This window comes from Denticeps clupeoides, chromosome 10 (assembly GCF_900700375.1).
Source record: "Denticeps clupeoides chromosome 10, fDenClu1.1, whole genome shotgun sequence".
NCBI classification, from domain to species: domain Eukaryota; kingdom Metazoa; phylum Chordata; class Actinopteri; order Clupeiformes; family Denticipitidae; genus Denticeps; species Denticeps clupeoides.
Window position 1 is genome coordinate 2,138,519 of NC_041716.1, and position 26,996 is coordinate 2,165,514.

At 49.9% G+C, this 26,996-nt stretch overlaps 3 protein-coding genes across 6 annotated transcripts; 1 reads left to right on the forward strand and 2 right to left on the reverse strand.

Annotated features, from left to right (window-relative positions):
* On the reverse strand, nt 1-5,041 carry dhh (desert hedgehog signaling molecule). Its single transcript, XM_028993666.1, has 3 exons — nt 4,241-5,041; nt 1,164-1,425; nt 1-1,091 (listed from the first exon to the last, which is right to left on the reverse strand). The coding sequence occupies exons 1-3, from the start codon at nt 4,544-4,546 to the stop codon at nt 316-318; spliced, it is 1,344 nt and encodes a 447-aa protein (XP_028849499.1). The 5' UTR covers nt 4,547-5,041; the 3' UTR covers nt 1-315.
* Nucleotides 5,042-10,300: 5,259 nt separating this feature from the next.
* On the reverse strand, nt 10,301-23,055 carry lmbr1l (limb development membrane protein 1-like). Of its 4 annotated transcripts, XM_028994479.1 has the most exons (17): nt 22,818-23,054; nt 18,184-18,268; nt 16,976-17,009; nt 16,648-16,787; nt 14,485-14,588; nt 14,288-14,411; nt 13,882-13,950; nt 13,732-13,796; nt 13,554-13,626; nt 13,370-13,453; nt 13,212-13,288; nt 13,051-13,128; nt 12,188-12,261; nt 12,002-12,092; nt 11,848-11,914; nt 11,504-11,665; nt 10,301-10,556 (listed from the first exon to the last, which is right to left on the reverse strand). In XM_028994479.1, exons 1-17 carry the CDS (start codon nt 22,878-22,880, stop codon nt 10,471-10,473), a joined length of 1,476 nt encoding a protein of 491 aa, XP_028850312.1. In that variant the 5' UTR covers nt 22,881-23,054; the 3' UTR covers nt 10,301-10,470. The 4 variants fall into 4 exon arrangements, with proteins under 4 accessions (XP_028850312.1, XP_028850309.1, XP_028850313.1 ...); XM_028994476.1 differs by having other exon boundaries at nt 11,848-12,092; nt 22,818-23,055; XM_028994480.1 differs by lacking the exon at nt 16,648-16,787 and having other exon boundaries at nt 11,848-12,092; nt 22,818-23,055.
* Nucleotides 13,662-26,810, forward strand: dnajc22 (DnaJ (Hsp40) homolog, subfamily C, member 22). The gene is made up of 5 exons (XM_028994481.1): nt 13,662-13,881; nt 23,387-23,506; nt 23,711-24,318; nt 25,128-25,423; nt 26,626-26,810. Exons 3-5 carry the CDS (start codon nt 23,766-23,768, stop codon nt 26,806-26,808), a joined length of 1,032 nt encoding a protein of 343 aa, XP_028850314.1. The 5' UTR covers nt 13,662-13,881; nt 23,387-23,506; nt 23,711-23,765; the 3' UTR covers nt 26,809-26,810.
* Nucleotides 26,811-26,996: the final 186 nt, after the last annotated feature.

Below are 26,996 nucleotides of genomic sequence, written 5' to 3' on the forward strand. Positions count from 1 at the left end.
AAACAATTCATCTAAACGGATAGATTTATGGGTATATATTACAATTCCAAAAGTACAAAAATAAAGATTTTGTTGGTTCCACCAAATATTTCCTCTCTTCCAACGTACACATAAACGTCTATATTTTCTTCTATAAAAGAATAATAATAACAAATTGTTAATTAGTTGATTAATTATACAACAGCACATCGGCCAGGATGCAAAATAAATGTTAGAAAAGTACTTTTTTTTATTATAATGTATAGAAAACGTACGGAAACGTTAGACGAATGCCTTCTTAAAAGGAACGTGAATGACCTCATCCACTTCAGGCGTTTATGAATAAAACTTCTGGGGATCCAGAACGATGCGCCCCAGCACATATAAGGCCCTGGCATACCAGTGCACCTGTCCCGCCCGACCGCCTCTGGGTTCGACTGCAGTTTGATTGCAATGGTGGCTTGGTCTCTTGCTCCGCCCGTCACCTGATGTATTCGGCGTCTCATTCCTCCAAGTCCTATTCGAGGTGTATCGTCCCAAATGCTCCTCCCCTGGACTGAGTGCTTGGAAAAGCTGGGTAAGGGAGGAGACGTAGCGCAGAAGCCCAAAGGCCCAGTGTGCAAGTCCGTGATCCTCTACAGTAGCGTAGCTCGACGCTAGCACGCCGTCCACAAACAGAGTCCCGTGTTCCGTCAAAGGAGCGTAGACTCCGCGCCGCTCTTCTTGCGTCACGGACGCGATGCGGGACGGCTGCACCCGTCCGTTCGTCCCGTGGGTGAGCACGTAGTCTCCCCGTTTTACCCTCGCGGCAAAGCAGGCCTGGTAGGCGGTGAGGTGCTTTTCGTGGCGCGTGGAGCGGAAGACCAGGTGGTTGCGGGACAGAGCGAGCCGCTGTCCATCCTCTGTGCCCAGCACTAAGAAGGTGGCCGTCCTCTCGCGGTCCTGGTGCAGGAAGAGGAGGACCTGGCTGAGAACGGGTCGACCCGACTCGGTCGCGGCCAGAACTGTGTCCCCGGGCTTGAGAGACGACATGGACTTCCGTCCTCCACCAGCAACGTGCACCTGTGCCGATCCTGGGAAGCAGCCGCCTCTTTCCAGGGCTACCGAGTGGTCTGAACAGAACAAAAGAGACAATTAACCCCAAAAGTTTAATCCAGACAAGTCAGAACATCTACAGGACCTACCAGCTTTGACCGAACAGTGGATGTGGTGCTTGGATTCGTAATAGACCCAGTCAAAGCCGGCCTCCACGGCGAGCTGGGCCAGGAGGCCGTACTTGGAGGTGTTCCTGTCCGAGGTGGTGATGTCCACCGCCCGGCCTTCGTAGTGCAGGGAGTCCGGAGGATGGTTCCCGTCCTCGTCCCACGCCTCCGTGACCCGCAGCCTGGTGTTGGGCCACTGGAGCATCACAGCCAGAGCCAGCCGATCCAAGCAGTCCTTACAGCGCTGGAATTCAAATCAGATTCAATTTTTATTTGTCACATACACAGTCATACACGGTATGATGTGCAGTGAAATGCTTTTTGCGTCTACTATAGACCACAGTATTGCAAATGTTTCAAGTATACAATTAACCAATATGCAAATATTTCAAACATATCCAAATATTACACTTTTATGTCTAACATAAAACATAAAACATGTGTAACAGGTAGGGTGGAGGTGTGCAAATGAGTGAAGTCAAAGTATAAAGTTAAAAAACAGTGCAAGAGTACAAATAAATAAATAAATAAATAAATATGTAGAAAATGTAAAACAAGGCAAAGCGACAGGATGGCATCACAATCGACACACTCGCCACCTCCTGCTAGAAGTTAATTTTCCACCGCGGCGGAAGGGATGCTGGGGGATTCTTGGCCACGGCCCAGTGGGCTTCACTTACAGTGTTTCCAGTTCAGCATGCAGGTTGTCCCCGTCGCGGCCGCCCCGCTCTCGGGCGGAGACGTCCTTTGTTATTCATTTACAGTACAGAGAGGGCCCTTTTCCCTCAACTCGAGTGACAAATGCCGCCTAAATGCCACGGGGCCTTTTTAGCCGATCGGAGCGTCAAACGTGTTGAGGTTGACATCAGCGGAATTGTCCCCCGTGCGCCCGGCTCGGGAAAAGGCCACGTCCACCCCTGCTTGCGGCCAGCGACGGAGAACAAAGCTACTGTAACCGCTTTGCCGCATTCCACGGCCGTCTCCGCCGCGCCAGAGAACCATCAAGGTCAGCCTCCTTCGCCGAGGCTGGTGGAGTTCTCTCTCTCTCTCTCTCTCTTTTTTTTTATTTTGACGGAAAATAAAAGGCCCCGACAGCCTCAGGGTCACTCTCTGCGCTCTTTACCGCCGCCAGATTCTCCAGCAGGACCCGGCGCCCGCTGGGCCCAGTTTAAATGGCGCTGCGGCACGGCGCGGCCCATTCAAGAGCCCCCTCCTGGTTAAAAAAGTCCCAGCGAAGACGAAGGTGTGTTCGCGCTCGATGTCTGTACATTGTGTGTGTGGGAGAGAGGGAGAGAGAGAGAGAGAGAGAGAGAGGGAGAGAGAGGCTGAGAAGGCCACTCTGGGCCCGTGCGAGAGGGCAGCAGGGTGGAATGTATGGGCGCGCACCGGGGTGAGTGGCGGCCAGGGTGAGAAAGAGGGAGGCACAGAAAACAAACCGGGGACATTTTCTCCCCTCGCTGGGCCTGCAGGACAGAGGCGTTGCATTGTCAAAAACCACAATAGCGGCTTTTCCGACGGTGGCCATTACTTCAGCAGGCGAGAATTCCGGACAGGCGACCCCGCAGGACCGCTCGGAAAGGACGCACAAAGCCCGGCTTTCAAAGCCTGGCATGGAGAGGGCACATGCATACGTACACCACCGGGAGGGCACATGCACTTAATCGTATATACGCATCACGTACGGTCCTGTGGGAACGTAGCCGGACAGAAAAGCGCCTCGCATTCTGCATGTGGGAACCGGCAATTCGGTGCCTCCAACAGTCAATGTGACTGGCAGGTAGGAAAAAACAAGCGTTGCAGACTATTTACAGCATTTACCAGACGCCCTTATCCAGAGGGGACACGGAAGGGACACGAGGGTAGTAAGTGCGGTTTGAACCTGGGTCTTCTGGTTCATAGGCGAGTGTGTTACCTACTAGGCTACTAGCACCACATCTATGTAAGAAAAAATAACTGCGACCTCTGACCCCCTCAGACTGATTTGTTAGGGCTATAATGAAAGCTGAAGTTTCCTCATAAGGACCTGGTGAGAAGTCTCATGGTGCCCACCGGTCAGGCGTGGCGCCGGTGGACGGCCTACTTTCACAGGTGTAGTACCTGCAGCCCCTCCCTGCAAGGCAAACACGGAGCCTGGAGACAAAACACAGGAATTGTTTTACTGCCGGGCTGCCGGGAAGCCGGTTAAAGATTAAAGCGCACAAGGCCAAAGTCATCTCCGAAGGCGGCGGCGAGAAACCTACACGTCGCCTATGGAGATGTGCGGAGCGGGAGCCCGTTGGGTCGGGTAGGGAAGCGGACCCGTGGTCGGACTGTTTCCGGTTCGAGTCCCGAACCGCCGAGGTGCCGCTGAGCAACGCACCGTCCCCGGGCGCCTGTCATGGGTGATGCTTAAAAGCAGGGGACATGTCTCACAGCACACCACTGCACGTCCCGAGGTTCAGGGGGTTTTTAATGGACCAGTTGCATCATAATGGACACATATTTTTCTCTTATTGGACCATCACCAAACCCTGCAAGGACACCACTTGCAGGCCCACTCTACCCTGGAAGGGGGTCCCTCTCTGTATCACTCCTTCCCAAGGTTTCTTCCGACCTTTTTTTTTTTTCCTCAAAGATATTTTTATTGAGTTTAAGCAAGAGAAAGACAAAAAAATAAAAAATAAAAAAAAGACAATGTACACAATATAACAAAGATAACATTGGGTAACATCGCACTAGAGTATTATAGGAAAAATGGCCTCGAAGAACAATAATGATAATATCGTGGGCAATAACCCGTCCTCAAGGCAGATCGGTTAATGAAAAAGAACAAGGCGACAATATCGTTTCTGGAACTTTACTGGGTGATGCTAATAGTCGGATCCTGAGACTTGTAAAATACTCCAGGAAGGGCCCCCACACCTTGTGAGATTCTTTTTTGACTTTTTTCGTGTGGAGTTTTTCCCTTGTGCGCAGAAGGGTCAGCTGTATGGCCCGTCAAAGCCCATTGGGACGTGCTGTATGTGACTCTGGGCTGCATGGGAAATAAACGTCGTCGTCGTTGTTGCGTGGGGACTCACCCTGGTCATGAAGCGGTCCGCCTGCGTGTGCTCCTCGTCCTTGAACACGACGTGGATGTTGTAGTTGGGCACCAGCTCCCGGAAGCGCTCCGAGTCGCGCGTAATCTTGCCCTCGGCGCGCCCGCTGGCGCCCAGGTTGCCCTCGGAGATCTGCGGCGCGTACTGCTTGTACTTCATGGGCACCAGCCTGCGCGCCCGGGGCCGCGTCCCGTAGCCGGGCCCGGGGCCGCAGGCGTGGGCCAGCAGCAGCAGTAGCCAGGCGCAGGCGCACGCCGCCAGCGGGCCGAGCCGCGGGGACGTCGCCATCGGTGCGTGCGGCGCGTGCGGCGCGGCGACGGTCACCGGCGGTGTCGTGGCGCGGCGCGGGGCCGGCGCGGGACACCTGTTGTCGTCTGAGGAATCTTGCGCATTTTTAATGCGTTTCAGATATCAGTGCGTGTAAGAACACATCGAACTTTGGATTAAAAAAAGACGCAACTGGAAGCAGTAAAAGCGGCGCGTCGCCTTAGAACCTCGCCACCGCGTTGCGAACCGGAAAATGTCCACACGGGGTAACAGGTGTAAGGGACACCCCGCGATCCCGTCTCCGTCTGCGGGAAGAGCGTTCAAAGTCCGCGGTGAAGGACCGCGCCCGGCGCGCCACGTGGGACCTCCCGTCCCGTCCCGTCCAGTCCCGTGTCCTCTGGGTTTGGTAACTGTCCGCTCCTGTCCACCGGCTCTTATTAGTAACCGGACGGGCTCGCCCTCGCTTCCTGCGCGTGGCGCGCGCGCGCGCGCGCTCTCGTCGGGTGCGCGCTGGAGGAGTCTGCGGGTTACAATGAATCAAAGTATCCAACCAATAAACAAACAAACAAACAAACAAGTAAACACCACCGGATGTATACAGTCCCCTATGAAATATGCTTGATGTAAGTAAAATGATCAATATCAATAAACCAATATATATATATGTGTGTGTGTGTGTGTGTGTGTATATAAATATATATATGCATAAATATAGGGACTTGTCACATAATATAATTAGACTACAGGTCAAAAGTTCTGACACACCTATTCTTTTTCTCTTGACAAAAACACAGAGAATTGTGTAATAAACCTTTTCCTTCACGCGCATTAAACTGCGTCTCATGGAGCAGATTTGGACAGATTTCGAGGTTGAGTGTAAAGCAATGAAAAATACTTTGTTTTCTATATTAGGTCACCCCTGCCACCGTCTCAGTAGCCGCCATAATGTAGGTGCATGCAAACTTTTGACTAGTAGTGTATTATTTGTAACTGAAAGCAACAGTTTTGCATTGAAGAAGAGTCCGCATAGGTACCTTGAGGTCCAAAAGTTAGCGATACGGGGTAAATCCTTCATTTTGTTGTGTACATTATACAAATTGAACAGTAATAATCTTTTTCTATGAAGCACCTTCAGCCACATTTAATGTACGAAAGGCTCTGTTTCTTCTTTTTCATGAATATATGGTTTATTAATAGACTGGTTGAAAGGTGAGGGTCTGCCTTCCCGCCGAAGACGCACGCTTTCCCACTTCTAATCTCTTTCCCTTTGTTTTCCCCTGAAAGCCAAACACACGACCTGACACGACGCGGCCTCCAGCAACTGGGACCTCTTGACTGGAGACGCCCACCGGGTCTATCGCCATATTATTTTTATCCCAGCAGAACAATGGCCTGGGTCTTCAGGAGTAATAAAAACGTAAGACGAAGCTTAATGCCACCCTACAGATGAGCGAAGAAAGAGAAAAATAGAGGTAACTCCCTGCAAAGGACATCGTGCGTCAGTCGGGTTACTCGCACCCGTGTAAATCAGCCGGGCAGACGAGTGTCCGGTGCCTCCGTCTTCCTGCGTACATCACTCTTCGTGTGCAGAAATGCATGGGGCCGTGTCAAATAGGACCGCTGGACAGCTTTAATCTGTGCATGGAAATGTGATTATTTCCGAAACACTTTATTATTTGTGCTCCTGGTGTGGGAGGGGCGGCCAAACCTGGCACGAAATGTTGAACTGGAATCCTGAGCAAGGCAGGGGGCAGCGCGCAGGGGACAGTGGACGTTCCGGAGAGCCCAGGCGGTGGAGGAGGGAGGGCTGGCGGTCCGCATCTTCCTGTCTTCATGATAACGGAGAGGAGTCAGGGCTGGGTTCAAGATCACAGATGATGACAAACCGCTGTTCCTCATTAATTAACTTTGCAGTTCTTCAAGCATTGAGAGCATTTCGGAGCGTTGCGGCTTCTGCTTCTGCTTCTCCAGAACGTCTGTGACAACCCTCCAGAGGGCTGGAGGCTCCTGATTTGGTGGGACTGCAGACCGGGAACATGAAAGCCGGGCCAGAAACAATCGTCTAGCTCTAAATGGAAATGGCGTAATTATTAGCCTTCATTTCTCCCCGTCGCACCCCCCCCCCCCCCCCCCCCCCTCCTCCTGGCGCTGAGTGGCGCTCACTCCCCCACTTCAGGATGGGAGTATATGGTGCTCTGAGCGGCCCGGCTTCCTGCGCAGCGCCGGCGCCGAGAGCGAGATCTTTCCTGCTCTTTTCACGGCCCGCGGCTGCGAAGGCTGCGCTCCCACCTGGAGCCTCGGCCCGATACCCCGACCCTGACCCCGAGCCCCGCCACACAGAGGGGTCCCAGGTCTCCAACGGATTATTCCTTCCTTGCCAAGCTGTCATGGTGCCGAGTGTCCCTAAAACTGGACTTTCACAGCGGACAGGCCTCGTCCCTGGCATTGTTTTATTGGCCTATTTATTTCATTTCCATTTTTAAATGCAATTTGTTCTTTGCAAGAGCTGCGGCTACTTTACTTTTATTCCTTGTGCTGTACGTATGAAGCCAATTTTAAATCAAGGTGCAGAAGCTGAGTGGACATTTTGTGGCTTCACCTTCCTGACAGAGATGAGCCAGGAGGGTGGGGGTGGGGGGAGTATAAAAAGGAGCCGACGACCCCTCCAGCCCCACCACTTGTCCAGCACCTCCGCCCGCCAGGAGGGGCACCAGCACCCCCAACTCCACCGTCTCTCACCCCGTTATCGGAGCAGGAAGAGGCTGGGCGGCGCGCTTCTGGCCGGAGGCCTCCGCCGCTACCCTTCACCTCAAATAACACCCAGAATGCAGCGCAGCGCCGTGACATCACAGGCACGTACAGAAGACTCCGCGCATGCAGGCCACAGGACACAAAAAAACGGATATGCCAAGAAAGCATGCCTGTTGACGTGTGATGAAATGACATTTTTGTCGCCTCCTCTTGTCTCTATAACAGCAGAGTCACTGCGTCCCTCCCAGCAAATTTCTTTTAAAGAAGTGAATTGAGTCCAAAATCCTCCCGAGAACTCACGCTCACTAGTTTCATTTACATTTACAGCATTTACCAGACGCCCTTATCCACAGCGACTTACAGGGACAGTCCCCCCTGGAGACACCCAGGGTTAAGTGTCTTGCTCAGGGACACGATGGTAGTAAGGGGTTTGAACCTGGGTCTTCTGGCTCATAGACGGGTGTGTTACCCTCTAGGCCACCACCAGTTTCAGACATTGTGGCTAAATAATGTTTTACTACAGACACTCAAAACCACGTCTCTTTCATTCGCTTTGAATATTTTAAATGGTTTTTCTCTCGTCCAAATGGCGACAGCAGTGTTGTGATGCGGCAAAAAGGGTGGACAATAGCTGACAAGACCAGAACTTCCTGAGCCGAGACAAGCGGGTCAGAGGTCGAAAGTAAAATTTATATACTGGGCACCCGTGATAAGGCGCAGTAGATTAATTCGTCTCCCGCGGCCTTCGCTGAGGTGGGGGCTCTCTAGCCGTCGCCCCAGTCCGGCGTGGGGAGCGAGCGTGGCGCGAGCGTGCACGCAGGGCGGGGCGCGTTGGGACGGACGGACAGGGCCACCCCATTATCAGCTGATTAGCGGGCGGGCCTCGCCCTTTCCTGCGAGCGGTTTACCATGCGCCGGGCAGCCGGTGGCAGGAATAACAGCCCATAATGCACTTTGGCACGCACTTCAAATGGCCAACTGTCAGGAAAGCTAATCTGTGCCACTTTTCCCCCCCCTTTATTCTTGTGTTTTGACAATAAAGATAGTTTATCGGGCTCGGCGTAAGGCGGCCCGAGTCCGGGGCCCACCCCACAGGCCATGCCGAAATAAAGCTTTTAATGCCGTTCGAGTTGGACCCAGGAGAACCACAGGGCCGTGAGACGATGGACAATGTCAGCAGAGCAGGGCCTTCCTTCATATCGGCACTCACCACTCACAGGGCATTGGTGGTAGTATAGGTTGGTAGCGGCCTAGTGGGTAACACCCTCGGCTATGACCCAGAAGACCCGGGTTCAAACCCCACTTACTACCATCGTGTCCCTGAGCAAGACACTTAACCCAGAGTGTCTCCGGGGGGGGAACTGTCCCTGTACTGATTGTAAGTTGCCCTGGATAAGGGCGTCTGGTAAATGCTGTAAATGGAATGAATGAATTGGTCCAGACTGGCAGAGGAAGCAGCACTTCATAACAACGCCTACAGACATAAAATGAAAAATAAAAAAAATAGGGCCTAATTAGGACATCTAAAAGAAAGAAAACAAGACGGAGGAAGAGTCATCATGATCAGCATCACCATGGCTCAGAGTTTCTTTTTCGGCCTTTCAAAAGGGGGGGGACTGTGGAAAAAGGGGAAGTGATCAGTCGGGAAAGCTGGTGGCTGATGGGAGGGGGATCTCCGCCGTTTTAAGTCCGCATGTGTGTGGGGTGTTTTTAGGACGGGCAGCGGGGTCCTTGGTGACAGACTCGGGGCAAAACACCACCGCTGATTAAAGCGGCACCACCGCAGCCGGGCGGAGGGAGGGCCGGACGGCCGGCGCAGATGTACGGACGGACACGCACACTCACACCAGAGGACCCCCAAACAAAGAGATGGGTGTGATTAGCGCCGCGGCCGCTCGCCTAGTCCTCCGCGAGGCTTCCTGCTCGTGTGTGAACAGCATCAGACGCACAACAGACACGCACACAGAAGCAGCAAAGACTGTTTATATATGTGTAAAAAACCCAACATTTTAATTTTTTTATTTTGCTCTCAATGAGAAATATCAAGAGCAACATTGAGTCCCTTATGTATTCTTAAAAAAAAAAAAAAAAAACATTAAAATATTTTAATTAAAGCAGCATACATTTAAAAAAAAAAAAAAAAAAAAAAGTCTTAAAATTTGGTCTGTTATGTGACTGTGTTTGTCGTTTAAAGTCCAGCATCTTTTGACCCTCCTCACCACTGCAGACAGTGAGGGAAATCGGGCCCGCCGCAGCGAGCCGCACGCTCGATTTGAGAAATAAAATGGATTTTTAAAAACAATAAATCAGTGTTGAGTCTACCACGACAGGCCCAGGGGGAGGCGAGCGATACGGAGAAGGGAGGAGGATCTGGGAGCTGCTGCCCCCTACTGTCTGAATCTGTAACCTTTCAAATAAATAGGACAAAATCCACGTAGACGAATTAAAACATAGAAATGCAGGAATCAGATTAAAAGGATGTATTCTGTGACCATTTGATAAATAGAAACTTTAAATATGACTAAGAAAACACCACAAAACTTTACTATTGCACACTTTTCTCTGAACTGTGAACACACACCCTGGACAGTAAACTTTGCTCTTCTCTTTCTTTGTTTCTTCTTCTTCTCCTCTCTCTTTTTTTTTTTTTTTTTTTAACTCGCAGGAAGAGAGTAATAAAACAGCTTCACAGTTGAGGCGGCCGAAAGGCCAACGGTCCAAACCACAGCAACACCGAACTGGCTTCCTCCACGCATCAAGCAAAGAGGGTCCCCCTCCCCCCCGTTCCCCATAACTCCAAAAAACCAGTGACTTCACCCATTTCTTTAGTTCAGTTCAGGATTATTTGGCCGTGCATCGTGGGCCCACCATGACATTGAGAAGGTGAACACTACAAAAGGAGGGGAAGGGGGACGATGGCGCCCACAAGTTGTCGAGTCACAGAGGGGGGAGAAAAGAAAAAAAAAAAAGTCCCCATCCGTCAGGGGTTTTCCTGTTCGTTACGGCGTCAATCTTCTCTGGTCACGTTTCACACGCCGCCGCCTGCTGCAGCTTTTTATTATTTTTTTTTTTTAATCTTCCAACTGCTCAGCGGGCCGTGGTGCTCCTTCAACGTGGCCCGCGGACCGGAGCCCCGAAGGCCCGGCGAGAGGCGCCGAGAGCACGTCCGGCTGCCCGAGGGTCTCAGGTCGGCCTCACTGGATCTTGGACAGTCCGCTGGCCAGCATTAGCTTGAAGGGGATGGTGGTGCGAGAGACGGTCAGGGGCAGCCTGTGGAGGCCTGCGAATAAGACAACTTGTTTGGTGTCTTTTTACAAGGTTTCCAACCCCCCCCCCCATGACCAAATGTTCACTGAAATTTCTGTGCTAATTTACCAGTCAAATCTACCAAAATGGGTAAAGCGGAACTTAAACAGGTGCTCCTTCCTCCAAGTTCACATGATTTTTTTTTTAAAAAGGAGACACGCGGCCGCGGAAATGCTGGAATATGGAGGCATAGGCGAGAACAACGTTTCTCGCAGCAGTCTTACGGGAACTCTGTACTTCGCTACACGCTTATTCCGTATTCAAAAACTTTCCAAGACTCGGAAAACTCTTTCCAAATCCCATGGCTTTTCCCAGGTTTATAATGACTGCAGGCAATAATTCATAAATGGACAACAAATTAAAAAAAACATTAAAAAAAAAAAAAAAAAATCAACAATGCTTCATCCCAAACTATGAAGCGTGAAAGCGGTACAACCCAATATTATTCTAGGAGGACACACATATTGGTATTGATTGGCTTCACCGCAGACGCGCCTAGTCTGCAGAAATGGAGATCTCGGACCTCCAGCGCAGACAGGGGTTGGTAGCAGAAAAAAAAATTAAAAATAAAGCAAAAGGAGGAGAGATGCTATCTGCAGGACCACCTTGTTTGTGTTGGGGGGAGGGGGGGGCCCGAGGGCGTGCGACCTCCAGAAAAAGGGCGTGTCCCCTCGGCCCCTGGGGGGCCTCTACTCCCCTCCTGTCCCCTCGTTGCCTTCCGGAGAGAATTGTGCTCTTTCTATCTGAGGAAGAAAGACCAGCCCACGGGGAAACGGGGGAACACACCTAACCGAGAAGCCGGTCAGACTCTTGGCAGTAAAAGCAACAAAAACTTTAAATTGTTCGGCCAAATGGCCTCCTACGGTGCTCTTTTGTGGACAGAGTTATAATGTTTATACAATCTGACCGGGATCGACTGACCGAATGCTCGGATGAGCTCCCTCTGGACGGCCCAGGTCAGCATGTTGATGAGGCAGGCGGAGGTAAGGCCAGCGAACAGCACGTTGTAGAGGAACACGATGTAGAAGTTGCCCAGCCAGTTGTACCGGCCGTAGTCCCCGAGCAGATCGAACCTTGTGATTCCTGGTGAGACCAACAGAATCCGGAACATGCCATAGCTTACATCAGCGTGATCACCGACGGACGGAACACAACAGGTCGGTCTGTTACAGAAAACCTTCACGGTTCACTTTTCTGGGGGAAGTCGGGCGCCCTCTAGTGGCCACATGCAGCAACAGGCACTGAAAAAAAAAAACGGGGTTTACCCAGGGTGCGAGAGAAGACCGGCAGCGCCGAGCTCAGCACGAGGAGAGACACGCAGTTCCCGATGATCTGAGGAGAGTGGTGCACACACACATCAGGCAGGCAGGCCGGCGGACGTAAACCCGAACTATCTAGGCATCTATCGGTGGCGCATACCCGTGTGAGGTTGGTGTCCTGGGCGCGAGGCAGCAGGCCGGCGAACAGAGGGGAGCTGTAGAAACCCACAACGGACGACACCATCAGGTACCTGACGCGGGGTCAAGGGTCAAAGTAATCCTACTGACAAAGGCAAGCCTTCGTGATGTGTGCCGTAGCCTTAACGGACACGTGGGCGAAGGATACAGGATGAGGGCCACCTGCACCGCGGCTCCTAGCGAGCCGAACATGGAGGAGGCGGTCATTCCCAGACGAGGGTCCTTTAACACACACACACACACACACACACACATATATAGCAAAGTCAGTCATTTATCAAAGATCCTCCCGCCCGACAACATGCATCTTACGCAAGTTTACACGTTTTTTTATTCGTCGGCAGAAATCATTTTTATATATTTTGTTTTTGATGTTAGAAGTGACCATTTAGCAATAATGGACACAAGGGGGCGATGTAAAATCTCCGTCAGAAGAGTAATTTGCTGAGCCTGCGCCGAGGCCCATAAGAATCAGACCAGACCCCGGCCTGACCTGCACGGCTTTTTAAAAGCCCGGCGCTACGAGCACCAGACTAAGCGGGAAAGGAGATGTGTGGCGAAATGAGCTGGTTTAAAATATTTACATTTACCAGACGCCCTTATCCAGAGCGACTTACAACTAGTAGTTACAGGGACAGTCCCCCCTGGAGACACTCAGGGTTAAAAGTGGGGTTTGAACCTGGGTCTTCTGGCTCATAGGCTAGTGTGTTACCCGCTAGGCTACTACCACCCTTAAAAATATGATTTTCAGTTTCACCTCCTCAGCATCCATCCATTAATTAATTAAAATTAATCACCTGACGACGGTGGCCAGGAATAGCAAATAAAGTTAACATTTCATTTAAAAAAAATTTAATTAAATAAAATTTACGACATGCGAAACACTTACCAATCGCCAAAACCAATTTACAAGCAGCGAATCACATGGAGAGGATAGGTACTCCAGACTGGATGACCAGACCCGAATAAATGATAGAAATGGAGCCCAAATGGTTGGGGACCAAGATTTACCTCCATTCCCCTGGGCATGGCCGTCTCGTCAAAGAGAAGCTCCAGCACGTGGAAACACACCGACAGCACACACATCACCTGAGGAAGAGGAAGACCACTGCTCAGAGGGCCGGGGACGGTGAACAGGGGGCCAAAACAGATGTCAAAAAGCGCTGCCTTACGGTCAGAGCCAACAGCAGAAACATGGCCAGCGGGTAGCCCAGGTTCCGTTGCCATGGGGATGCTTTCTTCCTCGACTCTGGGGTTCGGATGGGAAGAATAAATGAGTATTCGCGGTCAGTTTAACTAGTACTTTGCTCGCGTGGACTCCCATGCTCACCCAAAGCAACGCGTTTGGCCTGGACGCTGTAGAACTGCCGCCTCACGGCCTCCATGTTGAAGTCCAGCCAGCAGGACGTTTTGTCTGCGATTATAGAGAACGCGAAGAGCAATAAATCTAACGGCAAAAGTAACGGTTTTCTTTTTACCCCCGAATACCAAGCAGTGGCGCAGTCCAAACGTACTGCTGAGCTTCCTGGACAGCGAGGCCTCCTCAAAGACGGCACAGCTCATCGACTCCTCCACATTCTCCAGCAGCTTCAGAGCAGAAGGAAGGAGAAAAAGGTCCAACACACAGCATCTCTAGAACCTTAAGGCCTCAAATCTTGTTGAGGCCAGTTTACTTCCTAGACAGAGACTCACCCGAGGCTTGACCAGCAGACTTCCTGTGATGCTGAACATGCGCGACAAGCCAAAGGGCGTAAAGACTGCAGACGGAGAAAGAAGGGGTGCACGAGGTCCGTTATTTGGAACCCCAGGGGGACGCAGACCCAGGACACTCAGGATACTCACGTAAGAGCATCAGCACTCCAAACAACGATATGCCGGAGTAGAGGTAGGGCAGGTAGTACTCCCACAGGTCTGAGAACAGACAGGCGTTACTTCATCACATACTCGTACCGTACCAGGCAAAGGGCACCAATACTAAACGCTGAACGTCTATCAACAAACCTAAAGCCCCCTAATATCAAACAGTGATTTACCTAAAGCGTTTATTGCAGATTTTTCATTGAATAAATGACATGTATACAGAAAGAGAGTTGGGCGAGACCAACCTACAGTCTTCTGAACATTATTCACACTTTCACTTCTTAAAAATCAATATTAGGTGGAAAACGGAAAAACCTAAAAGTTTGGTACAGTCCTGTATACACACACAACTGGTAAAATAACAAAAACGAAACCGTACGGCACCGACCGTAGAGGCTCTCTCTGGCCGTGTCGTCATTCAGCAGAGCCGACGCCACCCACACCATGCCCAGCACCAACAGACTCAGGAGCAGCAGCATCACCGCCGTCTCGTACACCCGCGACATCACGCCCTGCGCCGCGTCACAGCATTTTCAATCCCTCGTCTTTATAAACTGCGGTGCGCGCAAGCAGAAAGAGAAGTACCTTTTTGGAACCTGCGAAGCCTTCAGACTCTGTGAAGAAGTAGGCAAAAGGCATGAGGAAGACTAGGGAGAGGTTGGAGAAGAGGAAGACGAGGTTCCACAAGCCTGGGGGGGAGGAAAACAGTCGTAAATTAAAAAAAAAAAGTCAATCAAAACGAAATAAATAAAGACAAAAGCTTGCTATTACATTTTTTATTATTACAGAGAGCATGTACATGCTGAAGGAGTCAGAGGCAGTGACTCCCATTCACTTTGCACCACTGAACCGAATTGCTTGTGATGGAAAATTTGTAAAAAAAATTAACTTCTCAAACACGGAATCAAATCCACTTATGCAAAATTGCCTAAAGCATTAGCCAGTCAACCAGATTTATTGCAAGTTAAGCAGTTAGGTTGTTCAAGCAGACTTGTAACATCTGCTTTAAAGTGAAAGTGAAGTGATTGTCATTGTGAAACACTGCAGCACAGCACACAGTGACACAACGAAATGTGTCCTCTGTATTTAACAATCACCCTTGGTGAGCAGTGAGTTCAGGGATTTGAACTGGCAACCATCTAATTACGGGTCAGGAGGCCAAGCACGGAATAAACAAGCCAATCAAACCCATTTATGCAAATAACCCCAAAGCATTGGCCAATCAGTCAGATTTAGTGCGGGTCAAACAGCTATGTGGTTGCCTGTCTTTGAGCGAAGCTGTCATTTTAGTTTTTCTATTAGTCTTAGTCACGTCCAGAGTCATTTTAGTCTCATCAAATTTGACTAAAACTAGACTAAAGTAAATTCTGACTGCTCAGACCTTTTGTCAAAGAAAATTGTATTTTAGTCTCTTTAAGTAATGCAATTCTATTCAAACCCAGCCAATATAAAATAAGTACCTAGCAGAACAAACAAAAACTCCATTTTCGTTTCATAATGTTTCTTATTTGTATATTATTGTTACCTTAAAGACTCAAGAATACACTACATCCATTCCAGTGGACTCCCCTAACCATATATCCATGACCAACCACAAGCCTTCTGAAATCTAAATTACGGCATAAACAAGGAAACAGAAATACTGCATAATAATAATTACACTATTAAACATGGGGAAATAAAGTCTTGGCTCATTCTAGTCAACGTGATTTTAGTCTAGTTTTTATTTTGTAAGCCACATTTAGTCTTGTTTTTTAAGTCAACAATATTACGATTTATTTAATTAGTTATGGTCACATGACCAGCATTTACGTCTTCTCAGTCACGTCACAGAGGTTCATTGACTAAGATATTTCATCACATTCCAAATTAGTTGACAAAAACACTCATTGCAAGCAAAAAACAGCTGGTTGCTGCTCCTGTGCTCCCTGCACAGCAGACATGTCCAGAACTGTTTTTAACCAGCTGGCTGAAGGGTCCAGAAGATATTTCTGCCATACATGGTAGTTGTGCAGTCAGACGCAGGCTAGTTAAGAAAGGGTTGGAAGAAAAGGATAATATCTGTGGAGTGGCCGTTCTGATAACCCCATGCTGACCCCAAGCACAGAACCCACCTGACTTTTCCTGACCCACTCAAATTGCTATTTAAATTCCACAGATTACACAGGCACCATGAGCTCTCCATGTACATTGCAAAAATATGTATATAATAATATCAATCCCTGACCAGTGACAGCGGTGGCCTAGCGGTTAAGGAAGCGGCCCCGTAATCAGAAGGTTGCTGGTTCAAATCCCCATCCGCCAAGGTGCCACTGAGGTGCCACTAAGCAAGGCACCGTCCCCACACACTGCTCCCCGGGCCCCTGTCATGGCTGCCCACTGTTCACTTAGGGTTAAATGGTGATGGGTTAAATGCAGAGGACAAATTGTGTGCACTGTGTGCTGTGTATCACATGTGACAAATCACTTCACTTTGTACTTTTGTAGACTGTGTGAGTCTACTGCGCTCTCAGCAGGTATGAAAAGTGGCCGCTTCACGCATCTGAATTCCACATTTTATTACTTCCCAGGCCAGTACAGAATCTGCATAATTCAACCGCACCATTAGCGGCAACTCGGCGTAGGCGGGTCTGATTAACGACCTCCGTAAGTGCAGTGGAGTGGACTGGTTGGGAAAACCGCGGTGATCCCGCAGAAGCGCTGAGTGGTCTGTTGGCATGAGCGCGTGGGGGAGGGGGGGGGACGCACCGTGTATCAGCGAGCCGTTCAGCCACTGCATGTAGTAGTTCTGCGGGAAGGCGAGGAGGACCTCGTTGGACAGGATGGAGATGGGGAGCAGGAGAACCGCACACGCGGCCACAGACAGGGTGAACGTGCACAGCCACAAGCTTGGCGGGGGGGGGGAGAAGAAGAGAGAAGCGAGTAAAACGCCGAGCGATAAGCACGGACGCCACGGTGGACGGTCAAAGGGCAAAGCCTACCCTGATAACGGTGTTCTGCAATAGACAAGATAAAACTGCTGCCGAACACACAGTGTGTTACTGACAAAAACCAAAAGCACTTAGAGGACACTTACGCAATTTTGTTGACTGTAGCGTCTTCAATGTCATCTGTGGGGGGGATAAATTAGACAGACATGAAGGAAAAAACCTAAAAAGACAGGACAACAGCAGTACTGGAGGGAACTTAAACACACCCTGCTTTTTACCACACTGTGTTGGAATGCAGCAAAAAATTATCCGGAAAATGAATGAATGAATAAATAAATAAATAGATGTATGGATCAAAAATACCCATAAAACGTTGGAACATTTCCCCATCTGGTCCTTACAGCTTCTCTACAAAATAATGAGAGGACAGAGCACTGCCAATCGCAACCGTTGACTTCTCAGTCCTATGCAAATTTTGTGACTGGAACCATTATACATGTCTGGAAATGTTGCCCACTGTCCAACATCACGCTGCCTTGTGTACCTTTACCACGCTGCTGTCTATTAGGGGGGGGTAGGAGCCACACTGGCCTATAAACCAGAACCCCGAGTGTCTCCAGGGGGGGACGGTCCCTGTCACTACCAACTAAGGCGCTCTGGATAAGGGGGTCTGGTAAATGTGAGGTCAAAAGTCATGAACATGGATTCTGCTCTAAAACGGGAGTTCAGAGGACGTGGGGCAGGTAGTTATATTTAAGCCATCTTGGAACCACAAGGTTGAGTAACAGAGTCAACTGCAGTCCAATAAGAACCTGTTCTTCTAGCGATAACAGGCCGTTGGCAGTCGGCACCCTTCCACGAGACCTGCCAGTGAATATATTGAACGTTGCGCAATGAAATTCATCTGCAAGGCAAAAAAAAAAAAAAAAAAAAAAAAAAAAAAAAAAAAAAAAAAAAAAAAGGACGCCTGAACTGAGCCTGGGGACATCTGAGCATAGCAGACTGTCCCTGCACACAGAGGGCCAAGAGACGGGGAACAAAAAAAAAACCACAGGGAAGCTGACCGGAGACTCCAGCTGAACAGAGTCTGGTTGGCCAAAGGGACGCATCCGTCCCCGAAATGTCCCAGACTGACGGCGGCCAAGGTTACGCAACCAGTCCAATACAGAAAACCTATAAAGACGGTGAGCCGCACGTCCTGCATGTCCTTGCCCGAACCATTTGGTGCAATGTTGGCGATTCGGTTCTTCTGTACGGGGGACCCCTCATTTCTGCCCTCGCTCGCGTGACTGGGCCGCAGGCGGCTGCCGAGGGACGTCCACAACGGGCGTCTCGCGCGCCCCGCGGCACTCACCCGTGACGAACTCGGCATTCTTCTTGAAGTAGGTGAGGATGAAGTAGGACAGGATGTAGAGGTAGACGAAGAGCAGCACGCAGATCTGCCGGGAGGGAAGGGGGAGAAGGAACGTGAAAAACCGGCAGGCTGAGAACTTCCTTCTCGCTTTCACGGTCACCGAGCACACGAGGGCACAAAATTACTTTCGAGCCCCAACAAGATGTGCTCCGCTTTCAGCGAATATGCAGTTCTACACGACACCGACCGTATTGCAGTTGTGCTCGGTGCATAAATGAAGTAACTCTGCATGAATTTTACTCTATAATTAAACAGAAGGGCGAGTAATGCGAAGCCGCGGGTATCGGGATTATGGAACCCTCAGCACTAGAATATATATATAATAGTGAGAGAGGAAACCCCGCATCCGAAACCCGATTCACCGTTTCTTTTGAAGTGAAGCGATTGTCATTTTGATACACAGCAGCACGGTGCACACAGTGAAATTTGTCCTCTGCATTTAACCCATCGCCCTGAGTGAGCAGTGGGCGGCCATGACAGGCGCCCGGGGAGCAGTGTGTGGGGACGGTGCTTTGCTCAGTGGCACCTCAGTGGCAGATCGGGATTCGAACCGGCAACCTTCTGATTAAGGCGCTTCCTTAACCGCTAGGCCACCACTGCCCCAGAGGACTGAGGTTTGACCAGCGAGTACTGAAACGGGTCAGGCACGGGGCTCGTTCACTGCGGTAAGGTCAGGCATCCTCAGGATTTATACGTATCTACAAAAGGAGAAACAAAACCTACCCGTGCTGAGACGTGCAATTAGTTTAAAACGTGACGAGCCCAGCGATCGACTTCCTCATTCTGCCCGTCAAAGTCACAAATGTCATTAAAGATAGAGTTTCTGATCTTGTTTTCTCAAATTTGAAGTGAAATCGGGTCAATCTAATTTGCATATTTAGTGAGCATTCAAAAGAACTGCTCAACATAAAATCAAATTATCTTTCACGGAGCGCGTTCCTATTGTAAGGAACCAAAGCAGCCAAGAGAGACAGATGGAAGTGGAAGATTATCACTTCATCCCCACGGCGGTAGAGAAAGGGGGGTGAAACCTGCAGGCCGGAATTAGGGCAGCGAGTGACCTCCCCGTAAGGCGCCGCAGCGGTTGAGCTGTGCTCGTAACCTGGCCTTAAAACACACCGAAATCGGAGCGAGAAACACATCGTGCATCATATGATGTTCTCTATACAGGAAACAATTACGAGGTTACAGTCTTAGATCAACTTGCCAGGCGACTTCTGTGCATAAATTAGTGTACAAGCTCTATAAACCTCCTCACGGTCTCCAAAAGAAACGAGAACTACTTTTTAAACAGAATTCAAACGGAATTATTTAGGAATCAGAAACGTGAAACATGAATTTTATATCTTGGGGGCTGGGAAAATAAATAAATAAATAAATTGGACTTTTAACGTCCCCTTTTTTCAGTGACAATTCTCTAGTGTCAGAACATGGCAGAAGAGGAAGCAGGATCTTGGTGGGACAACCCCGACTGCCTCCACACTCCTGGGTCAGGGATTTGACACCCAGCGGGGGGCGTGGACACAATGGCCGTCAATATTTGATGGCGAGCGTAAGAGAAGTTTCACCTGCTTCATAAAGAGAGATTTATGGGTCCTCTCAGACCCCGACGGAGGTGGGAGGGGGACAGGAAGACAGATGAAGAGAGTGGGGCAGAGGACAGGACGCAGAAGTTCCGCCCCCCCAATGAGCAAACAGAGCAGAGTGGCTCTCCTGGGCAGTCCGCCCATCCGGTTTAACAAAAGTGGACATAACCGAGTCAGCATGTTTCACTCCTGAGGTCAACGTGTCTCAGGCCGCCATTGTAGCGGACAGGCTGGTCCAAATGCTGTGCCGTGTTGGACCTGGACTCGGGGCCCGGGGAGGACCCAAACAAACACTGTGCATGCTCAGATGAGGGGGTGGGGCTGGGTGTGACCCACTTTAGGGTGTCTTCTTCTGACCAATCAGGAGCTGCGAAGTTCAGAAACCGTTTTTCTGGAGGACGTGACAGCTGAAAAATCCAAGCCAACCAAATGGAGTCACTTCGAATAACGCCAGAGCTTTCTCCCTGCTGACTGGTCAGATTTATCGCCGCAGCAACAACCAACGTAAATACAGGAACACGAACGAAGTCGATTTACGAGATTTTATATTATAATTTTCATGCATTTACCACTTTAGGTCAAACATGCTTTTTGAAAACGTAGCGCGGTTGCGTCTTGAAAATACGCTGATGCGCTGGGAGTCGCCGAAGGCGAATAGCAAGACAACACAGGAGGTTGCGAACATTGATTACACGGAACGGTCAAGACGTTATTGACATTTACCCATAATTCACTGTTCCCTAATCGTGGGATAGTGTTTGGTACGCCCACCTCTTTTTGTTGGTCTCAATGCGGTCGGGCAGTGGTGGTCCTAGCGGTTAAGGAAGCGGCCCCGTAACAGAAGGTTGCCGGTTCGAATCCGGACCTGCCAAGGTGCCACCGTCCCCACACACTGCTCCCCGGGCACCTGTCATGGCTGCCCACTGCTCACTCAGGGTGGTGGGTTAAATGCAGAGGACAAATTTCACTGTGTGCACCGTGTGCTGTGTATCACAATCACTTCACTTGCCTTGTTTTTAAAAATGAAGTTGAGCTCGATTGAAGCGCACTAAAGCCTGTAGGTGTGAAAGCACCCTTAAAAAAAAAAAAAAAAAAAAAAAAAAAAAAAAAAAAAAAAAAAACACCCCCACCCCCTAAAGTAACCAAAGACAAACAAGAGAACAATAGACCAAGCTGTGGTAAATACACAAAAGCTGGGTCTTAACAGCAGGAATTTGGTCCATGTGACTCTCAGATGACGGCCAGACTGACACTCGCGTCCTTCTCCGACTTACGGGAGCGAAAGGGGAACAAGAAAAATGTCTTTTCCTCCTTCACTTCATTCACCGCACGACATAGGAAGGCGATTTCACGGCGTACTTCACCCAGGACCGCCCTACATTAGATAACATAATCTACCGAGTCACAGTTTAATGGGACAGAACATTCGAACATCGGAACTAACGTCTGAATCACGATCACCGTACAAAAACAGCCTTCAGCAGACAGAACTGGTGATTTTCTTAAAAAAAAAAAAAAAAAAAAAAAACATTTACTAAACATTTACATATATATTTACAGCATTTACCAGACGCCCTTATCCAGAGCGCCTTACAGTCAGTAGTTACAGGGACAGTCCCCCGGGGTTTGAACCTGGGTCTTCTGGTTCACAGGCGAGTGTGTTACCCACTAGGCCACTACCACTAATCTCGTGGAAGGATACCCCCAAAGCACTTCCGTTCCAAGGCAATTCTACAAAACACGAAGCAAATGCACGTGAACTTTTTTACTTCTCACACACCATTAGCGAACAGAAATGATTTTGGGAATCCGAACAGGCCTGAAACTGAAAAGGTTTTGTATGATTTAATATAAGAAAAAAAAAAACGTAAAAAAGCTGTAAAAAACCGAGAGCACGTCACATCTGGTCTGAAACCGGGGGGCAAATTTCAGATCAATAACCTGGAGTGCTGGAAACCCTCCTTTCCGGGAATGATTAGCCCGCATCCTATACGAGCTTTTCCCCTCCATCAGCTTTTCAGGGAAGGGCGGGAGGCACAAATCTACTAAGCGTTTTAAAAAAAACGATCGTACAACTTCATTGTTCGGTCAACAGTTCATTCCCTTGATGTAAATCACTGGCTGCTAACAGGTGCTTACAAATTAAATATTAATTCTGCACAGGACAGCCAGACAAAGTCAAAGAAATTAAATCCAAAAAACAAGAACAAAGGGCTTTTAAATGTGAAATATACCAGTCACTCTGAACACAATAAAAAAAAACATTTATATTGTTATATTGTTAATGCACGATCCATGGTGGGACGTTGGATTATGTAGAGGACGGGACAGCCCTGTACGGGGACAGTGCCGCGTTGTAACGCCGCTCGGGTCTGAAGTTCACTTCAAAGCTGTCCGGCGGACAAGAAATTATTACAGCCGGCTCCCTCGCCCAGTCCACCCCACAGATCAGGTAATGTGTCCCCCCGCACCTCGGGACACCATCTGACTCGCCCAGTCCACCCCAGAGATCAGGTAATCTGGGTGGTAGTAGCCTAGTGAGTAACACACTCGCCTATGAACCAGAAGTCCCAGGTTCAAATCCTGCTTATTACCATTGTTTCCCTGAGCAAGACACTTAACCGTGAGTGTCTCCAGGGGGGGGGACTGTCCCTGTAACTACTGATTGTAAGTCGCTCTGGATAAGGGCGTCTGGTAAATGCTGTAAATGTAATCTGATGAAAGTTATGGTCAAAGGTCCACACTCCTGTCCCCCCAGGGTCTCCCACGACCCCCTACCTCGAGACACCTTCTCACTCGCCCAGTCCACCCCACAGATCAGGCAATCTGATTAAAGTTATAGTCAACAGTCCACACTGCTGTCCCCACCTCGGGACACCTCCTCCAAACGCCATGTCTGCGTAGCCACCGTTCACGGTCCACGTTTTAGACGCGTTTTGAGAGACATTCTGAGACAACCAGAAGACAGATTGACCGGGGGCGACTTACCACCGTCTCCCGGACGCGGTCGTGGAACAGCTGCTCCCGCACCGACACGTCGTCCGCCTCCATTCTCGGCGATCATCGCCCACGCGGCGGTCCATGGCGACGTTGACGAAGAGCTCCCCTCGCCCCGCCGGGCCCGCTCGGATCCTGCGACGGCGCTGCGCGTCGCCGCGGCCCCGGTTATAAACTCGCGGTCCGCCGCCGTCCGCGGGGCATGTGCGGTGGGCGGGGAGATGGGCGGGGCCGTTTTAAAAAGACTTCCACGAGTTCGAGCCGAAGAGGGGGCGGGCGGTACTTTAGGAACGCCCCCATGTGTTGAAGAAGGCAAGCGTTTTGAATTGATTGCCTCATCGTGATTGGCTAAAGAAAAAAAGTCCTACCGTGACGTGATTGGTAGATAACTTGTCACCGGGAAAGATGATTGGTTGGTAATAATTTAATGTTGGCTACATTAAAGACCATGGATGGGATGTAAATAGGTATGTAAATGTTGCAAATCTTGCATATGCAAATGATATATGTAAAATCATTTCTTTTTTTTATTTTTTATTTGACTTGCTGAAATGATCTAGTGAACCTTTGAAGGAACAACGCTCCAGAAGATACCGATCTGACCTGGACTTTATATCAAAGCTGAATCCAAAGTCCGCTTCGCGCCACGAGATCAGCGCGGAAGCCGAATTCACGGCTGGGTGAGTTTGTCTGAACGACCAATTGTACTGAAAATGATTTTTGAATCAACACAGAACGGTGGATTAATGCGAGCGCGTGGATTTTTATCAGCCTTTTTTATTCATTGCGTAAAATTCAAAACCACTCACCGAAATAAGACTGCGTAGATTTTCTTTGATCAAAAGTTTGACTTCGTAATTTTGAACACTTGAATCATTTTCCAGGGTTCATTGAACATTTACTGCGCCGCCAGAATTGGTCAAGTTGACAGATGTCACCATGGCTAAGAAGCTCATGGTCACTTATGCTTTGTGGGCGATGGGTGGACCCTTGGGGCTCCATCACTTGTACTTAGGAAGAGACAGCCACGCCCTTCTCTGGATGCTCACGATGGGGGGCTTCGGAATGGGGTGGGCTAGAGAGTTCTTCCGAATCCCGTCGTACGTCAGCGAAGCCAATCAGGAGGCCAAGGGAAAGAGGAGACGACCCTCCACCGAAACGCCCCCGCCCGCCAGCCCCGCCCGGTTCGCCGGCCAGGTGTGTGTCGGCGTTTACTTTGGGACGGTGGCCCTGGTGGGCCTGAACTCGCTCGACTACTTCTACCTGATCGTCCTGCCGCTGAGCGTCGGCGCCGGCGTGCACCTGGTGTCCAACGTCGGCTCCCAGACGTCGGATCTGCGGAGGACCCTCGCCGCGTGCCTGGTCACGTCCCCGGTGTTCTACGGCAGCAAGCTCTCCCCCCTGCCCATCAGCCTGGCGGCCAGCGTCGCTGCTGCACAGCACCGGAGGTTCAAGCCCCCGCGGCCGGCCGGGACTCCGCCCGAGCCGCTGTGTAAGGCCCGCTTTCCTGTCTTAACTTTACTTTACTTTACTGGGAAGACGCTTTTCTCCAAAGCGACCTACAAGAAGACTCCAGCAATTCTCATTCGGTTTCTATAGATTTTGAGTTACAAAACTAAGAGCCCTGAGAAGGCCCAACTTGTCAAGAATAGAACATGCTCGGGAATTGTTAAGTGCTAGACGAATATGAAAGTAAAAGTGAAGTGATTGTCACACGTGATACACAGCAGCACAGCACACAGTGAAATTTGTCCTCTGCATTTAACCCATCACCCTGAGTGAACAGTGGGCAGCCATGACAGGCGCCCGGGGAGCAGTGTGTGGGGACGGTACTTTGCTCGGTGGCACCTTCTGATCGAACCGGCAACCTTCTGATTACGGGGGCGCTTCCTTAACCACTAGGCCACCACTGCCCCTATATATTTTATTTAATTTTGTGAGTGTGTGTGTGTGTGTGTGTTAGACTCGTTTGAAGTGGTACATTTACGGTATTTATCAGACACCCTTATCCAGAGCGACTTACAATCAGTAAGGGATTTCTTACAATCAGGGACAGTCTCCCAGGAGCAATTTAGGGTTAAGTGTTTTGCTCAGGGACACGATGGTAGTAAGCGGGATTTGAACCTGGGTCTTCTGGTTCATAGGCGAGTGTGTTACCCACTAGGCTACTTCCACCCTGTCTAGAACCACCCTAGTCTCGAATGGAGCAGCCAGGGACGACAAAGGAGAACAGAGTCGGAACTATCTCCTGCTAGGCCCTCGTGCCTTCCTGTTTCTAATCCTCTGTCCCCTTCCTCCCAGTTCCTCGCCTCTACCGCCTGAGCCTGGCGTTGATGGCGTTCTCTGCTCCCCTCGGATACTGCGTCTTCCACAACACCACCGCCACACTGTACTACGCGTCGGACTGCGTTGCCGCCGTGCTGAACGCGCTCTGGTTCCTCCCGTGGCTCAGGGGGGCTCTGGAGTACTGCCTGCTGTTGCCGTACAGGGTGCTGCGTGCGGTGACGGGGGGCGTGGGGTACAGCGAAGAGGCCTGGAGGAAGGTGCTGGAAATTCTGCTGCAGGAGTACAGCGAGCGGGAAAAAGAGGCTCTGAAGGTACAGCGGGACAACCGCCATTTACATTTACAGCATTTACCAGATGCTGACTTACAGTCAGTATTTACAGGGACAGTCCCCCCCCTGGAGACACTCAGGGTTAAGTGTCCTGCTCAGGGACACGATGGTAGTAAGTGGGGTTCGAACCTGGGTCTTCTGGTTCACAGGCGAGTGTGTTACCCACTAGGCCACCACCACCCTAGGTGGGGGGGGGTTCTCTGACGAGAGGTTATTAACACCCTTACGACACACGGATGGATGGACACGTCCATCCCTTACGACACTTACATTTACATTTAAGTCATGTGGCAGACGCCCTTATCCAGAGCGACTTACAACGTGCTTCCATGTTACCATGGTTGAAGAGATCAGTTCTGGTTCACTAGGACCCCCAACTATGAATACAATCTTTTTATTCACTCTGTTCTAGTTTCTATAAATAGGTTAGACAATAAGAAGGTTACAAGTTCATCTAAATATTCTCTAAAGAGGAAGGTCTTGAGCTGCCGTGTGAAGATACTCAGTGACTGAGCTGTTCTGACCTCGAGGGGTAGTTTATTCCACCACGAAGGGGCACCGAGGTGCAGTGCGAGGTGTAATAAGGGCTGTGAGGTAGGACGGTGCTACTCCATGTTTGAAGATCAAGGTTTAAGATCAGTCGTGCTGCTGCATTTTGTATGAGTTGTAGAGGTCGGATGGTACATAGAGGAAGACCAGCTAGAAGGGAGTTACAGTAATCCAGTCTTGAGATTACTAAGGACTGAACCAGGATCTGGGGGTCACGACACTGTTGGACAACGTCTCCCACCCCATGCGGGAAGCTCTGACAGCACTGAGCAGCTCCTTCAGTGGCGGGCTGCTGCACCCACGATGTGGGAAGGAGAGGTTCAGAAGGTCTTTTCTTCCAACCGCTGTCAGACTCTATAACAAAGACCTCACCGTTGACCACACACACACACACAGACAAACACACACACACATCAAATTCACCATGGTAATTACCAACTGTACAGGTTTACCCATTGTACATGTGTAAATACCGATTGTACATTGTGTAGATAAATACATATATTTGCTGCTCTTACCTTTGGTTCTATCCACTTTCTGCCGTGACAATGCAATTTCCCACTTGTGGGACTAATAAAGGTTTATCTTATCTTATCTTATCTTATCTTATTGTATTTTTTTTCCCGGTGTTCCAGGTGTTGTCTGCCGGTGAAGACGCCACTTTCGAACAGATCACCCACCAGTACAGAGAGCTGATTAAGACTTGGCACCCCGACCACAACCCAGACAAGCCACTGGAGGCCCAGCAGACGTTCATTAAGATCCAGGAGGCGTACGAAACGCTGCTCCGGAAAAAACGGCGCCATCGGGGCAAATGATCAGTGACGTTTAAACGTGTCTCATTTTTCCCAACAGGCAGTTTTGGCAGCCGGTGGTAAAACCAAAGCTTCTTTCATGGCCCCCCAGTCTGCTACGTGCTGCCATCTGGTGGCTAAGCAGGAAACGGCGGGATATTTTTCTCCAGTTTACGTTGCCGGTTATTACATTCATGGAAGGGTGACGATTC

Bases quoted from the DNA above. Each gene is read 5' to 3' on its own strand.
- dnajc22 (XM_028994481.1), top strand. From the start codon at position 23,766: ATGGCTAAGAAGCTCATGGTCACTTATGCTTTGTGGGCGATGGGTGGA. The intron at 24,319-25,127 runs GTAAGGCCCGCT...CCTTCCTCCCAG, and splicing joins GACTCCGCCCGAGCCGCTGT to TTCCTCGCCTCTACCGCCTG. The intron at 25,424-26,625 runs GTACAGCGGGAC...CCGGTGTTCCAG, and splicing joins GGGAAAAAGAGGCTCTGAAG to GTGTTGTCTGCCGGTGAAGA.
- dhh (XM_028993666.1), bottom strand. From the start codon at position 4,546: ATGGCGACGTCCCCGCGGCTCGGCCCGCTGGCGGCGTGCGCCTGCGCC. The intron at 1,426-4,240 runs GTGAGTCCCCAC...TTTGAATTCCAG, and splicing joins CGGACCGCTTCATGACCAGG to CGCTGTAAGGACTGCTTGGA. The intron at 1,092-1,163 runs GTAGGTCCTGTA...TGTTCTGTTCAG, and splicing joins CCACTGTTCGGTCAAAGCTG to ACCACTCGGTAGCCCTGGAA.
- lmbr1l (XM_028994476.1), bottom strand. From the start codon at position 22,880: ATGGAGGCGGACGACGTGTCGGTGCGGGAGCAGCTGTTCCACGACCGC. The intron at 13,627-13,731 runs GTGAGTCTCTGT...TCTGCTCTGAAG, and splicing joins GTCTGCTGGTCAAGCCTCGG to CTGCTGGAGAATGTGGAGGA. The intron at 13,454-13,553 runs GTACGTTTGGAC...CTATAATCGCAG, and splicing joins GCTGTCCAGGAAGCTCAGCA to ACAAAACGTCCTGCTGGCTG.